At 46.1% G+C, this 16,987-nt stretch overlaps 1 protein-coding gene across 1 annotated transcript in view; it reads left to right on the forward strand.

Moving 5' to 3' along the window:
- Positions 1-16,987, forward strand: part of MYO5C (myosin VC) — a 717,152-nt gene that overhangs the window by 170,419 nt on the left and 529,746 nt on the right. Inside the window, exon 10 of the mRNA XM_069222459.1 lies at positions 12,276-12,541. Within this exon, the coding sequence (XP_069078560.1) occupies positions 12,276-12,541 (266 nt within the window). The remainder of the gene's footprint in view (positions 1-12,275; positions 12,542-16,987) is intronic.

Below are 16,987 nucleotides of genomic sequence, written 5' to 3' on the forward strand. Positions count from 1 at the left end.
TTGGCTTTTTCTTGAAGGGGCCGGAAGAGTTATATGTACACATTTGTCATTTTTTCACATAATTTTGAAGGAATACCTTCCTTTGAAATATTGGCATTTTATTTAAAAAGAAGGTGCATTTTTAGGTTGATATGGAAAAAGCCCTGGAACAATAATGGGTCATACTGTACAATTCCTGACATTTCGTCTTATAATATGACATTTTAAAAGTGTTCCATTGTAGTACTAGTGCTTGGAATAAAGGCTGCCCCGATGAAGCCTTTCACTTCTAAGCCCCAACCAATCGAAGAGTATGTAAGCACTGAAAAAGTCAAACGCGACATGATTCACTTTAAACAGTGTGTTATATTATATTATACAACTTTCTTTAGTAAGTTAGCTATAATTAATCAGGTGTTGTCTAATTCATTTGGTGGGAGTCCCACTGTCCCCAGATCTTTTCAAATGTTTTCATACATCCTCTGCCTTGATATTTCACTTTTTGTGGGACTTTAGCACCAGTCCATGTCTTTCCGCCACTCTTGAATTGTGGGTGGTTGTGTCGTTCTCCCATGTCCATGCGTTATTCCTCTTGGCTACTATGGCCCCAATTGTCAGACAAATTGCATCATATTTGGGCCATGCCTGTTCACCCTTCACATTAGGAAGTAGCCACTTGGCATCTAAAGTGATCGGTTCTTTAGTGTTGTCACCCTTGTCATCAGTCCTGTGACTTCCTTACAGTAGAATTGGATCCTTAAACAAGACCACAGTATGTGTAAAAATGTGCCCTCAGGTCAATAACCACATATGCAGACCCCAGTTGGGGACCTCCCTATCCTATGAAGCAGGGTCGAGCCGTAGTAGACCCGATGCAGGATACATTATTGAATCAGTCTGAACCCAGTTCGAATAGCAATTTCTTGGGGGCTTTGTAATGCCTCTCCCCATTCTTCATCCCAAAACTTTAGGGGGCATTATTCATGATTTATTTTATATATTAGTGAGGTGGCCTTTTTGCTCATAGGGTTCAGCAAGAGCCTATTCTCTAGGGTTGGGGAATCTTCTATATGTGAACCCCGTGGGAGATGTACTCTGAGGGCATGTGTTACTTGCTGGTAATGATAGTATTCTGTATCTGCGAGCTGGAACTCTGCTTGTAGTTCCTCGAAGGTCCAGGGTCCTTCCCTTTCCAGATATCCCCCAGCCTCTATATTCCTGTAAGTTCCCACTTTGAGAGTCCCTTCAACCCTCTGACCTCAGACATGAGATTGCTGTCCCAGAGCGGGGTCTGTTCCATCATTTTACCCATGCATCCCAGGGAGTGCGTGGCTGCCTGCCATATATCAACAACCATTTGAGTATGGACTGGTAATGGTGATCATAGTTTGTTCTGATATAATACAGGAAGGTAGCCTCTAGTTCCCATTACTCCCCTTTCCACCCTCACTGTGAGTTCTTGGCAGTCCGCGTATACCCAATCATTAATTACCACCAGCTGGGAGGCCGAATAGTATTTTAGAATATCGGGGATTGCCAGTCACCCAGCATGCACTCCTCTCTGGAGTTTATTCAGAGCCATCTAGGCCGGTCCTCCATCCCACAGCAATACTCTGACTTCTTGGTTCACTTTTTAGAAGAATGAGCAAAGAACAGGGAATGGTGTATTTTGTAGTGCAAAGAGTAGACGGGGTACAGCCATCATTTTATACAGGGCAGGTCTGTTCATCAGTGATAATGGTAGCTTCTGCCAGTGGCCTAAGTCTCAATGAAGCCTGTCTAGGATTGTGCATAGATTCTTTTTTTGTGAATTCTTGTGCATCTCTAGTGATATGGATCCCCAGATAGGTGAAACCTTTTGATTGTATGGTGAGTGATAATGCTCTCTGCAGTCGCCCCCCCCAATGGGAACAGACATGACTTATTCCAGTTTGTATGGTAGCCAGATTGATCTCCAAAAATGCTGAAAATCTGTAGATCCCTGTCAATCGATAGGGTGGGGTTACTGAGGAACAGAATAAGATTGTCTGCATGTAGGGAGATCCATTGTTCCCAGTCATGACCTCACTATATGCCCCCAAAGAAGTGGGTCCACCAGTCCCCAGGCCGCCAGGGGTTCTAACACTAGGGCGGACAACATGGGGGACAGTGGGCACCACTGCCAGGTTCCTTTACCCAGACTGAACCGCCTGGAAAGTACTCTGTTAACCTTAACCCTCATTATGCGATTCGTATATAAAAGGCATAGCCAAGCGCAGAATTTAGGGCCAAAATCAAAACGTCTTACAGCAGCAAAGAGAAAGTCCCACTCACTGCTGTTGAAAGCCATCTGCGCATCTAGTGACAACACTATGGCAGGTTCACACTCGGCTGTCTTTGTTAAGTGTTGTACCCCATATAGGCTTCTTAAGTTCAGGGGTGTCCCTCTGTGAGGTATAAACCCCGATTGATCGGGATGTATCACTGAGGTGACCACTTTACGTAATCGTAATGCCAATGCATTTGCCAGCAACTTGGCCTCCACATTTAGGAGTGAACTAGTGTGATAGGAGGAGCACTCTGTAGGTGGTTTATTTTTTTTTGGGATCACAACAATCTTTGCCAGTCTCTGGTCCATGGGGAGATCACCCACCCATAGAGCATCGCAATACATGGCCAATAGGTGTGTAGACACCTTACATGCCAACCCTTGTAGATTTCGACCAGTAGGCCATTGGGGACTGATGCCTTCCCCACCTGTAGGGACCTCAGAGCTTCAGTAATTTCAGCTTCACAGACAGCGCTCTCTGGTGTGCCTCTGTCAGCATTAGATAGGGTTTAGCGTTGAATGTCCCTGAAAAACTCATTGCACCAGAGGAGTTTGTATAGAGAGTACCATAATAGGATGCAAAAACCTCAACTATTTCGTCTGCTGACTCGGGGTAATCTCCCTTACGGTCTCAAATCCGTAACATGCCTTCTCTTCCCTGATTAGGTTTATTCAGCTGTGCTAGTAGTCTGCCTGCTTTATTCCCGACCTCACAAAGTTGTCTTTGTTTACAAAGTACATGTTTTCTGCCCATCTTGTCGGCGACTTATCAAAAACTTACTCTGCTTGAGCCGGAGCTCATGGCACCATTGTGTGTTTTGCTGGTTTGGGGCTGCATTCTCTACCTTTTGTATTTCTCGTTCTAAGGTGTCTAGCACCTCACATTTCTTCTTTTTTGTCCCCTGTCATCGAATCGTGTGGCCTTGAAGTACTGTTTTAAATGCCTCTGATAAAAAAAACTGACTTGTATTAAACTGACTCTAATATCTGTTTTCCATAAATAGCTTTTTTGTGAGTTTTGCATTAGAGATTCTATTTTATTCTTTATGTTTGCAAACATGCAGTCTATTTCATATGAAAGAGCTACATACTACGGATTTAAGTGGTTTATGGAAAAGCTGGCTTTATGCCCGAAGGGGGTTGTACTTAAAATGGCTCCTTCAGCAGGGTCATCACCCAGGCTTTTTGCCTTCCTCCTCCTCTTTTTTTGACCCTGTTTTTGTTGGCTTCATGCCTCTGCACAGTTTACCACTGCTATTCAGTGCTAAAGTGCATATGCTCTGTGTCTAAAACATGGTAACATTGGGTTCTCCATGATTGGCATATTTGAGTTACTAGTAAATCCCTAGTAAAGTGCACTATGCATGCCCAGGGCCTGTAAGTCAAATGCTACTAGTGGGCCTGCAGCACTGGTTGGGCCACCCACTATGAAAGCCTTTCAAACATGCCTCAGGCCTGAAATTGCAATGCCTGTGGGTGCAGGTTAAACTGCCATTTTGACCTGACAAGGGTACCCACTTGCAAGGCCCAAAACCTTCATTTTTATTACATGTAGACACCGCTAAGATAGGCCCTCGTTAGCCCCAAGGGCAGGGTGCAGTGTAAAACATTGGATATGTACTTTTAAGTTTAACATGTACAGGTGGTGAAAGACTCTTAAATTTGTTTTTCACTATTGCAATGACTATCTCTTCCATAGGCTAGTATGGGGATTGCCTTAAAAAAATAGTTTAAGTGTAATTTCTCATTGGGAAAAAATAGAAAGGTTGAAGTTGGTGTCTCTGGACTCACAATTTAAAAACTCATCTTTTGGTAAAGATGGTTTTTAAATTGCAGGTCTTAGAATGCCACTTTTAGAAAGTTGACATTTTCTTACTTTAACCATCCCTTGCCTTAGCCTGCCTCTAATCCACGTCTGGTCTGTGTAAGGTTAGGTGACAGCTACCTTAGTGCATTCCATCCAGACAGCCATAAATACAGGACACTCAACTGCCTCTGCATTCCAGCTGCATACTGATGGGCTTTCCTGAGCAGGAAGGTTGGAGGGGCTCTCACTTACACTTCAAAGGGTAGTGGCGTGACCCCACACAAAGGACTGATAACGCCCACAAAGCTTCTGGCAGACAAGACTGGGCTGAAAGGAAACTGGGGCACTTCAAAGCCACTTTTTCGAAGTCTCCCCCACTTCTAAGGCACATGTGGATATAAGTACTGAGCCTCTGACACCATTTACTAAGAACACTTCTGGACTGAGGACATTCTATCAGGAAGAAGGAACGCAGGGTTGACCGGAAGGACTGCCACTTTGCTGTTTGCTCTGCTGTGTTCTACATCTTGCCTGGGAGTGAGACAACTGTATCTAACTCTCTACATCCTGCAATCTAAAGTTTCTCCAAGGGCCTGACTGAGCTTGCCTCCTGTTTCCAAAGTCTCAGGGATATCAAAGATTCCACCTGCATCTTGCTACCAGTACCTGGACTCTTCTACTGTGAGTCCTGCTCTGTCAAGTGGTGCTAAATCTAGTCTTGGGCCCCTGGAGGTGAGTGTGGTGCTGCAACACAAGAACTGACGCAACAACACTGGCACGTCACTTGGAACCGATGCATTCAGCTGCAGAAACTCCACTTTGCTTCTGTTTGCGTGGAAGCCACACACAACACTCACTGACTGCTCGACGCAACAACCCCAACTTACAACACAGCCCCGGTTTGGCCGAAACAGCACCGGAATGAGTACTCCTCGTTTCTGGACATAAGTGCATCACTGGCGTCAGGAAACAGTGCATCGTCTGCTAGCGCGACACATGGCCTCCTCTGGATCAAGGCATTGTCACAGAGCATAGACGCAACAAAGGTAATGCCAACGGGTCTGCGTGACTCATGTACCCACCCTGTGCTCTATCACGGTCGGACTGCACTTTTGAATTTGCTCCAGTCCAGTCTCTGAAAATTCATAACTTGCATGGTGTATGTAGTGTTACTGTGAGTGTGCACAAATACTTTACACATTGCTTCTCTAGTTTAGCCTTACTGCTCAGTACCAAGCTACCAGAGGGTGAGCACAGGTAAACTTATTTTAGTGTGTATCTTACTTGCCCTGACTAGGATTGTAGTCCCTACTTTGGCCGAGTGCCAACCTCTGCCAACTAGAGATCCAGTTTCTAACAACCATGTCTTATATAAGGGATAATGTACCCTATGCTGTACAATATAAGGTACTGCAAGATATTGCAAGTCACCTCGCATTGCCTAACCCTATAACGGATATTATGTGGTCATGGAACTCCTCGATGACTTGCAGCATCCTTGTAATGTAAGGCAGGAGTAGTTTATCCCCTATTTGATGTATTATGGAGCAGCTTGCTGTAATTGATTGAAAGGATAATAAACCCATCAGTGCCATGCTCACACCCTTTCCAAATGCCTCCTCCTCTTCCACGCCCTTCCCAGAAGCTTGGAAATATGCAGCTGTCCTCTCATTGCTGAAGAAAACTGTGTTCTCTTCGGCACTTGCAAACTACAGACTGATCTGCCTGCTAACATTTTTTACCAAGAAACCTCACTAAATACCACAATGACACTAACTCCTCAACACCACTCATTCTCGTTTCAGACCCAGCCACAGCATGAAAACTGCCCTCATCACCACCACGCATGACATCTGCATGACTCTGGACAGAGGAGAGACGGCAGTCCTTATCCACCTGGACCGCTCCTCAACATATAACACAGTCTCCCACCCCATCCTAATCCAATGCCTACACGACATTGAAACTGAAGGACACACTTTTCAATTGATCTGCTCCTTCTTGACTAGAAGTACCCAGTCAGTTAACCTGGCACCGTACACCTCGGATGCTCGCAACCTCATCTGCGGAGTTCTGCAAGGATCCTCCCTTAGCCGGACCCTCTTCGATACATACATGATCCTTCTAGCCAGCATCATCCGCTCTCATGACATCAATGTCCTCTCCTACATTGATGACACACAACTCATTCTCTCTCTCGCAGACAAGACGGACAGTACCCGAATCAAATTCAATGCCTGAATGACTGAAATCACCCACCGGATAAAGACCAAGGGGGTGATTCTGAGCTTGGCGGGAACCGCCAGAAGACCGTACCGCGGTCAAAAGACCGCGGCGGTCATTCTGGGTTTCCCACTGGGCTGGCGGGCGACCGCCGAAAGTCCGCCCGCCAGCCCAGCGGAAAACACCCTTCCCACGAGGACGCCGGCTCAGAATTGAGCCGGCGGAGTGGGAAGGTGCGACGGGTGCAGTTGCACCCGTCGCGAATTTCAGTGTCTGCTAGGCAGACACTGAAATTCTTTTTGGGGCCCTCTTACGGGGGCCCCTGCAGTGCCCATGCCATTGGCATGGGCACTGCAGGGGCCCCCAGGGGCCCGCGGCACCCCCTACCGCCATCCTGTTCCCGGCGGGAGAACCGCCAGGAACAGGATGGCGGTAGGGGGTTTCGGAATCCCCATGGCGGCGGAGAGCGCTCCGCCGCCATGGAGGATTCTCAAGGGCAGCGGAAAGTCGGCGGGACACCGCCGACTTTCCGTTTCTGCCCGCGGCTGAACCGCCACGGTCAGAATGCCCAGCGGTGCACCGCCAGCCTGTTGGCGGTGCTACCGCGGTCGTTCGCCCTGGCGGTTTTTACCGCCAGGGTTAGAATGACCCCCCAACTGTCTAAATCTGAACACCTTCAAGAAATAGTGATCTTCAGGAAGAGCACAACATTGTTATACTCCACCTGGTGGCCTAAAGAGCTAGGGCAGACACCAACCCACACCAAGAACTTTGAGATCATCTTAGACAGCAAACTGAACATGATTGCCCAAGTCAATGCTGTCACTACTTCATGCTTCCATAGTCTGAAGATGCTTAAGAAGATTTTCAAATGGCTCCCAATCAGCACCGGGAAAACCATTGCACATGCCCTGGTCATAAGCAAGCTTGACTACAGGAATACCCTCTCTCATGGGAACAACAAATCCGCCAGAACACTGCAGAGCATTCAGAACTCACCGGCCAGAATCACTCTCTACCTCCCATTCTGCACTCACATCACACCACATCTGAAGTAGCTCTATTGGCTCCCCATTCATAAATGAGTTAAAAGTAAAAACTCCTCACCAGCATTTCAAACTCAGTACATGACACTGGCCCAGCATACCGCAACAATCGCATCTGCTTTCACAAACCCTCAGGACACCGCTGCTCGTCTGGACTCCTACTTGCACAAATCCCATACATACAGAAAACTAGGTCCGGTTGTCAAGCCTTCTTGTACAACGCTCCTACAGTGTGAAACAACCTGCTGCTACAGATAAAAGCTTCTTCCTCAGTTCATGAATTCCCCAAGAAGCTGATGGCCTGGCTATTAGAGTAGTCCACTAGGCTAGACGTTTACCTTCCTAGAACCAGGATACCCTAGGTGATAGTGCACTTTACAAATCTGCATAACACAACAAAGCAGTCCAACAAATAATACTGGGTCTAGCTATGTTGAAGATTTTATTTACTATGGCTGAGTTAAGATTTTGTCATGACTAAATATTCTATAGCATTCCTTCTGCATCTATTTCTGTGCTGAGATTTCAAATCAAACTTGTATTCAGCTTTAACAGTGCTGTTCATTGTATAGTATACAGCAGTATGCGAGTTAGCAGCCATTTTTTATTTGCTATTTTTGATTGATTAATTCAGCTAGTGATCTGTGCCAAGTATGGATGTCATCAGATTCCACATTAAACCAGTCCAGCAGCAGAGGCAGAATGCAGGTCAGGACAGCAGCTGTACACCTCTTGTGCAAACTGTGTGTAATAATGTCTTAATAATCACAAAGTGCACTGCCTCTATCGGCGCGAGTGCCATTCCTCCCCTCCCCTTTAGAATTGACACTGTGATGCTTTCCATTCCCAGTCTCATGAAGGCTACAGTAATGAGAGATGTTTCTAACCACACCCTTGCCATCGTGTCACAGTCAGGAATGTAATCAGCAAGCCTATTGCACCTCATTCCACTTAGTGACAAAATGGGAATGGACAGAGGAGCAACCGTGTCCTGTTCTGGACTTGCACCCTCTGCCTACTATACTACGGACTGAGTTTCTAGAGGATCTGTTACAGATCACATTGACTAACAATTATATCTTGTACAAGGATACATTTTAGTTTCAGAAGAAGGGGGTATCAATGGGAGCTTGCTATGCCCCTAACTTGCAATCCTTTATGTGTGTAACTTGGAAAAAAACAGGATCCTTTCATCAGAGCACCTTCTTGAAACATGTGACTTTTTAGAGACGTTACTTAGATGATATCCTAATGGTTTGGTGTGGAGATTCAATCCTTTTGAATTCTTTTGTAGATTGGCTAAATTCTGTGCAAGATCTTTTGAAACTCACTTTTGAGGCCCTCAAGGATAAACTACCTTTTTTAGATCCCTCTTTCAATGTAGTGAGAACACAATTGGTACTCGTTTATTCAGGAAGCCCACTGAGAGAAATACACTTTTACTTTACTCAAGTAACCACCCCTGGGGTTTATGGGATGGCTTGCCTTATGGACAGTTTCTCCAAATACAGAGGAACTGTAAGTGGAGAAAAGATTATTTTTGGGAGGCTGCCCGGCGACTTCTGAGACGTTCTCTCAAATGAGCGTGGTATTGCCCTAGAGAGGTTTTACTTACAACTGAGACAAAATAATATTTGTATTGCTTTTGTATCCACCTTTTGTCCCACGAGTAATCATGTCAGCAAAATGATGAAGAGAAACTGGGGTGTGCTACGTAATTTTGTGATTTTCTCTGAACCCCCTCTTTTTTCTTACAGAAGTCAAAATTTGAGTGATCATTTAGTGTGCACGGTCACAAAGGCTTCTAAATTAAGAACTGACCACACCATTCCCTCTAGTTGAGGTCTACTGCCTATTGTGGGACATTATAAATGCCAGAGTTGCAGTGTATGTTCCTTGACTGTAAACTCCAAGGAATTCAATGTGGGGAAACCAAAAATACCCTTTGAAACACTTCATTAATTGCCCGACAAAAAAAAAAAAAAATTATCTATGCCATCCGGTGCATTTGTGATTTGATTTATATAGGGCAGGCTACTCAAATGATTAAGACCAGAATCACACAACATAAGAGTAGGATTAGATGTGAGTTGGAGAATGTACCATTGGTCTCCCATTTTCTGGCTTGTAAACATACTGAGATGGATTTGATCTTGCAGGTTGTTGATGTACACACACTTCCCCTGCAGGGGTGATTTGATATAATTGCTGAAACTGCGTAAATGCAGATGGATCACACAATGTGACACTGTTAATAATGGTTTAAACACTTTAGATGAATGCAACAGTTTGTTTTAAAAGTAATGATTTTCCTTTGTTCTATTTTGATAGACTACCCTTGATAGATTGCAGATGTTGAATTTTTTATGATCTTTCTTTATATATATGATTTTTCTAAATAGTGATTGTTCCTGCTTATCCAAATTATTGATCAATGGCTTTATATAAATTTATGTACCTCATTGTGAAGTGTGTCCAGTAGTGTGATATCATCATTAGCTGCTTCCAAAAGTAAGCTATTTTATTCATATACAAGATTATTTGGAATTATATAATCCAGTACTTCTTTATTTTTTTACCAGGGCAGTTGATCTATAAGGCATCTATATTTTTGGACTCCCCACCAGCTTCCCCCTTTTTTCATCAATTTTTTAGGACTTGATTTTTCTATTCTCCTGGGTCCGTTATGGAAGTCTTCTTTCCATTTCCTTTTCAGGAGGCGTGAGTTGACACTTTTTATTGCACCCCCCGGGGCACTGCCCGACCTGCTTTCTAGGCAATCTAGTGTTCTGTCCCTCCATTTAAGCCGCTTGATTTCACTGCTCACTTCACGTAGAGGAATTGCTGATGTCGGCAGTCAGAGTTGAATACAGGAGAATTTGATTCCCATCAGGTAACTCTTTCATTTGGACCCCCGTTTTAGTGATTATATACTTTCAAACAAATTAACTTGAGTACTTTTATGCTTCCGTTATTTTTGTTTCAGGAACCCTTGATTTGTTTGGGTTGCTCTTGCTCCGTGTGTGTGGATACGCACCTATTTCTCTACTTACAAGCTGCATGAGCGGCCTGTTACAATATGATTCATTGGTTGGAAGTGACATATACATTTTTGACTACCTGGTTGCTATTTGTGACTTTCGGGGTTGTTATGCTGTAATGGTTTTTCTTTACCACACTTTTAGTTGGATAGGGTGACTTTGTTAGTTGAGGGGAATTGGATATTTTACAGCCCCTTATTCGAAGCCTTTTTGAATTGCGATCCAGGTAGTGGACAGGTTGGTTTGTTTTTTAAGATATAGAATTGACATACATACTAATAATCCTTATGGTAATTAGTAACCTCCTCCTCTTACTCTCCCCCTTTTTAGGAAGTTTCTCCCTATTGGGCATATTATTTTTCTACTTTGGAAGTTATGGAAGTCTTATCCCTTTGATGGCCGTTATTTTTACTGGTTGGTGAGTCTTTGATTAGATTTCCTTGGTGGATTTCCTTGGTGGTATTATTTTTCTTTTCTCTAAACAGATCTTTGACTTCTGATTGCAGCACCACTTTGTCCATGTCTTTTTCTTGGTCCTAATGATGACCCTAAATGTATAAGGTTGAAACGTCGTCCACAACTAAAGCAGCAGAATTCAGGCTTCTTGACCTGCATGTTAATTTTGATACTCTGAAAAACAATATTGACTTAATATACCAGGACTTTAAAAGACTGCCTACATAGTAGCTGCTTTCTACTCTCTTTCTTCTTTGTGTGCTTCACAGGCACGGTTTGGGGGATTTGTTCAGGAGCTCTGTCTGTTCACTTTTCTGCAGTCACGGTTTAGGATAAAGATGGATGCTATTTTGGTCATTTTAATAATTGAATCTTGAAATATTTGTTATATATTTGATTATCTTCCCTCTTTTATGTGTTTTGTATAATTTTGTCAATGATTATTTGTATCGAATTGATACCTGTTGAGACATTGTTGTTGATACTACGTTTCACTCAGGTCTCAACTGGGTATCTGTGTTCCCCTGTAGACTGTTTCACATCTCCGGACATAATGGTATTGGCCAAATGGTGATGGAAGACTTAACTGATTGCTTACATAGGGCTGTAGCCTTGATGGTGTTGCTCCTCTACTGCTGCTTCCTGCTGACAGAACAATAAAAAGTGCTGTAACTGTTTCTCATAAATGCTGCAAATGTAGATTGGAATGCCTCGTTTTTAGGAAATGTTTTGTTCGACTTTTTAACCACTTTGTCTTTCTATTATTCATCTTTCTGGTATTTGTGATGCTGGTAGCAGCTTTATTTATGTAAAGTCGAGCATGAACTGGATCAAAGGGGAGAATTCATATTTCAATTTTAGTAGCAACATGTAACTATCCTGAAAAAATGCATTTTAGTAAACAGTAGAAGTTGAGCAAAATGATCCTTTTGACAGTGTAATATGTTGCCAAATAATGGCAAGTGAACAGTGAAGAACATATAATGCAATGAATTGTCGTTTTTCGAGGGCTGAACTAGGGAATTTCCTAGCCACAATGAAATACACGAGTCCCAGTGTAGCTGGTCAACCTTAGTCGTAGAGGAATGAAATAGCAAGCAGCTAACAACCATTAGTAATTTCCATGAAAATTGCAATTAAAGATACCAGATTTACTGTATTGAGATATTGAACTTCAAGTGATTTTCAAGTCAGCCAATTTAGCATGCTTCGATTAGTGATTGAGAGGTAAGTAGCTTCAGAATGGCATAACCTTCCAAATATCTTTCCTTACACTTGCTGTAGAGCATCAGGTCAACAACTAAGTAAGTAATGATTGCTTTACTCTGTTACTATTTAATCCAATTATGTCACCACTCGCTATAGGTACAGAACATTTACCTTCTTTTCTTGCTTCTGTTTTTTGGTTTCTAAAGCGGAGTGACAAGCATTTAAAGCTTTTTTGTGAACTTCTGAATCTGGAAACAGACAAAGTGGCTCAGTGGCTGTGCAATCGAAAAATCGTAACCACGTCAGAGACGGTGATCAAACCCATGACACTACTTCAAGCAGTCAACACCAGAGATGCTTTGGCAAAGCATATTTATGCCCACCTGTTTGACTTCATCGTGGGGAGAATAAACAGAGCCTTACAGTTTTCAGGCAAACAGCATACATTCATAGGAGTGTTGGACATTTATGGGTACGTTTTTATGCAATTACTTATGTCTTTTGTTGTCGATATCACACAGTAAAGTCAGTGGCAGCTGCTGCAAACTGAAAAATAAAACAATAATAAACAACTTTTTTGTTTTTAAGGGGCAGGGCCATGTGATGGCAGGCAGAGAGGGGGAGTGGTGTGCACTCCTCTCAGTGTGCATGTGTGTTTGGCCAGCCGTTTCAGGATGGCCAAACACATATGCACACTGAGCTCTCTCCACCCCGAGCTGCGTTGCCGGGTTAGAGACAGCAGGCACATGCTCCCAGTCTGCCTTGGAGTGCAAAGCCAGGCCGCTCAGGCCAATCCTGAAAGCATGAGAGCAGCGTTAGGATTGGCCACAGGGCAGGCTGGGAGCCTGCAGTGAGTGCAGAAGAGCAGCGAGGCGGTGGCGGGTGAGAGGTAATCTTTTTTTTTTTTTTTATTCCTATTTTTGTTGTCTTTTTGTTTGTGAGCTCCGCCACTTCACCCCGAAGGCAGCCACCACTTAGTAAAGTCATGCTAGCTTGTAAACCAGTCTGAAAAAATGTCATGATCAATGACTGGATAAGTTACAAGCCATGATTCACAAGAATAATAAAAATCTCTAAAAGAAGGGCTTAAAACAGCACATTTTCCAATTCTTAATGTTACTCGTAAACTCTACCAATTTCTATAACATAATATGCTTTGAAAACCTCACTAAAAGCTACTTAGCCCTAAAAAATACTGTCCAAGCTACACTGTTTGCAACCAGTTTAATTGGGGCCTGGAGATAAATTGAATTAATCTTCGTTCTTTTAGATTAGAAAAAAAGTCCAGTCTAAACATTTCAAGGGAATTATGGATCTTATGAGTGCATGTGAGAAACTGCCATTTTCTCAAACTTAGGCCCTCATTACAACCCTGGCGTCGGATTTAAAGCGACGGTAATACCGCCAACAGGCCGGCGAAAAAAAAAATGGGATTACGACCATGGCGGAAACCGCCAACTTTAACACTCTGACCGCCACGGCAGTAGAAACAAACAGCGCAGCGGACACTGGCAACAGACAGGCCCACAAAGTACCGCCCACTGTATTACAAGAGGCCTATCCGCCACCTTTTCCAGGTCGGAACCAACGCTATCAAAAGCATGGCGGAAACAGTACACAGAAGGGAAAACACTCACCTCTTGACACCCAACTAGGAACCAGGACGCCATGGAGCCCGAATTTCATGTGTTACCCATGTTGGTTTACCTCCTCTTCTACCAGGAGTACGAACGGCGGCGGCGACCACGGTGAGTACTGCACCTACAACACAGGAGAGCGGGGAGGAAAGAGTGACACACACACGCAACACGCAACACCCCCACCCTCACCCTCACACACAACATACACACAAATACATGCATCAACATTACATATACTCACCCCCACCCCCTGAAAGAATGCAAAGAAAAAAAGGAAATGATTGTAACGATTGTAATCATGAAAAATCCATTAGTCAAAAGTAAAAATTCAGTATATACAAATATGTACACCAACTACACAAGTCCGGATGGTGTACTAATCATTGTCCGTGGACCATTGGGCCCAAAATGCATGGGCGAGGCCCACACATGATACCTGACTGGAAACGGAGAGAACACTGCTGGGGCATCAGTTCGAAAATAAACAGGCACCTCTGAGGGAGGGGAAGGGGGAGCACCTCAGCCTAATGAACGCACTATGCCACTGCTGCACGAGGGGTCTCCATGCCCATTGATGTATCCTGGGGAGTGCAAAGCTACAGTCTCTCAAGTCTCTCCAGTGGGTGGTTTGCCCACTGCTTTATCCTGGGGAGTGCAAAGCCACAGTCTCTCAAGTCTCTCAAGTGGGTGGTTTGCCCACTGCTTTATCCTGGGGAGTGCAACGCCACAGTCTCTCAAGTCTCTCAAGTGGGTGGTTTGCCCACTGCTTTATCCTGGGGAGTGCAAAGCCACAGTCTCTCAAGTGGATGCCTTTCTCCACTGGTTCTGGAGGGGGCTTTGTGCCCAGAGTGCTTCATCCTGCCAAGAACTGAGGTAGTGGATGCCTTTCTCCACTGGTTCTGGAGGGGGCTTTGTGCCCAGAGTGCTTCATCCTTCCAAGGACTGAGGTAGTGGATGCCTTTCTCCACTGGTTCTGGAGGGGGCTTTGTGCCCAGAGTGCTCCATGTGCAGTGTGGCTGGTACAATTCCCTCACCTGGGTGTGCATGCCACGAGATTTGCGGGGTTCAGGTAGCATGATACGCCATGGTGGCAGCGACATACCCCACACTGCTGCGGCTGCGCGTTTCACCTTCATGTGCAAACAGTGATGGAAGAAATGCCGCATGGAAGCTGTCCAGGGTCCAGGAACTCTCCTCCAGCCTCAGACGACTGACCACTGGGGATGGTAGCCATGTCAGCGGTGGTGCCTGTGTCCGAGGAAGCCGCGGGGCCGGTGCCGGTGCTTGCGGCGGTATCTGTTGCGGCGGTATCTGGTGCGGCGGTGCTGGCGGCGGTGCGTGGCTCAGCACCTGCTGAGGGACACAGCAGGACGTCTCCTGCAGCCTCAGACAGCTGCCCACTGGGGAAGAAGCTGGGGACTGTTGCTGAGGCTGTAGATGTGTTGGGGTGGTGCAGGTGGCAGGGCAGCTAGCGGTGTTCGCCGCCGTACAGGTTGGACAGAAAGTATAAGACTGTTTCCTCAGTCGGTGCCACCATGCCCTCTCCTGACCTGCTCTTCAGCTTTTGGCCCTTCCCCAGCTTTGATGGTGCCGCAGTTGTCTTGCCACTATCCGCTTTGTTTTTTGCTGAGCCCTTGGTGGCTGGTACTTTCGGCTTCTCCCTCTGGGATTTGTGCACCTTTTTCACCTTGGCAGGTGGCGGAATGTCCTTGCGCTCACTACGTGGCACACTGGCAGTCGTGATGGGTGGTGCACTTGATGACCCCGCAGTTGCTGGCACCACTGTGCCTGGGGATTTGGTGGCTGAGTTGCTGGGCTGGGACCGGGAAAGCCTGGCCCTAGGGGAACGACGGGGGGAGGTGAAAGGACGAGATCAAGGTTTGCCAGGAAAAGTTTTTTAGACACACTGGGATGGGAAGATGGAGGGGCTGTGGGAGTGGAGGTAGAGGTAGTGGTTGTAGGAGGTGTACGTCTGCTGAATTTGGGTGAAGGTTCATGGGCTGGAGGCTGTTGTGAGGTGGGTGGCTTTTGGGTGGGTGTGTGCCTGCGTTTGTGTACTTTGGGAGGGGGGCTCACTGACACACTGGGAGAGGACACTGGGGATGTGTGAATGGTAGTGGGGGTGGTGAGTGCACGTGAGCGGTATGTGGTGATGGAGGCAGTGGCTGAGGATGTAGTGCATGCATGTGTAAGTGGAGATGAGACAGGGAGGGAGGAGGAGGACGTGGAGGAGGGGGACACAGTGGAGGCAGTGGCTGTTGCTGTCTCTGCATGGGGATGGTGCTTGTGTGAGTGCCTGTGGGATGTGTGGTGCTTATGTTTGCCTGAGCCACTCTGGTGTGTTGATGAGTGTGCATGCTGGTCTGATGGTATGCTTGGGATGGGCTGAGGTACAGGGGATTGAGTCTGGGTGGAGGAAGTTGGAGGGGGGAGGCTGGAAACAGGGACAATGGCTGCCATCAGTGCAGAGGCCAGAGCCTGAAATGCTCTCTGTTGGGCTGCCTGCCCAGAATGAATGCCCTCCAGGTATGCATTTGTTTGTTGCAAATGCCTCTCTACACCTTGGATGGCATTCACAATGGTAGATTGCCCAACAGAGAGGGATCTCAGGAGGTCAATAGCCTCCTCACTGAGGGCAGCAGGGCTGACTGGGGCAGGGCCTGAGGTGCCTGGGGTGAAGGAGATGCCCACCCTCCTGGGTGAGCGGCCACTGGACACACGCTGAGGGGCTGCTGGAAGGGCAGTGCTGGTAGGGAGGTGGCGGCTGTACCTGTTGATGCGGTGGGCACAGAGGTGCCTGCCACCGCAAGAGAGCTCCTATCCGAGGAGTCGCCGCTGTCACTGCTGTCTGCTCCTGTCCCCGCCGTGGACCTCCCCTCGCCCTCCGTCCCACTGGTGGCTTGAGACTCAGTTGTTTCGCCCTCCAGGGCCAAGTGGGTTGCAGCTCCCTCCTGCTCCGGTGCCAATGCTCCTCCGCCTGATGATGCAATTGCACACAAGAACAGGGCGACCACAAAAAGGGGGGGAGACCGACGAAAGACATTTTCAGTGCATGCAACACCATTACCGTTGGCGGACACAACACACAGGGAGCAGCCCTTTGCACTACGCCATGCACAGTTCTTAGAAATTTCAGTTGACCATGGGGTACGAGGCCTAAGGCCACTTGCTGCACACCTGGAAGTCACAGGAGCCAGACTAGGTGTTGATGGCTATTACCACTGGTAGATTTCGTGTGCCACATGGCCTGCCTCACAAGGGACCTTGCCTACCAAGTT

The sequence above is a fragment of the Pleurodeles waltl genome, chromosome 3_1, assembly GCF_031143425.1.
Source record: "Pleurodeles waltl isolate 20211129_DDA chromosome 3_1, aPleWal1.hap1.20221129, whole genome shotgun sequence".
Classification (NCBI taxonomy): domain Eukaryota; kingdom Metazoa; phylum Chordata; class Amphibia; order Caudata; family Salamandridae; genus Pleurodeles; species Pleurodeles waltl.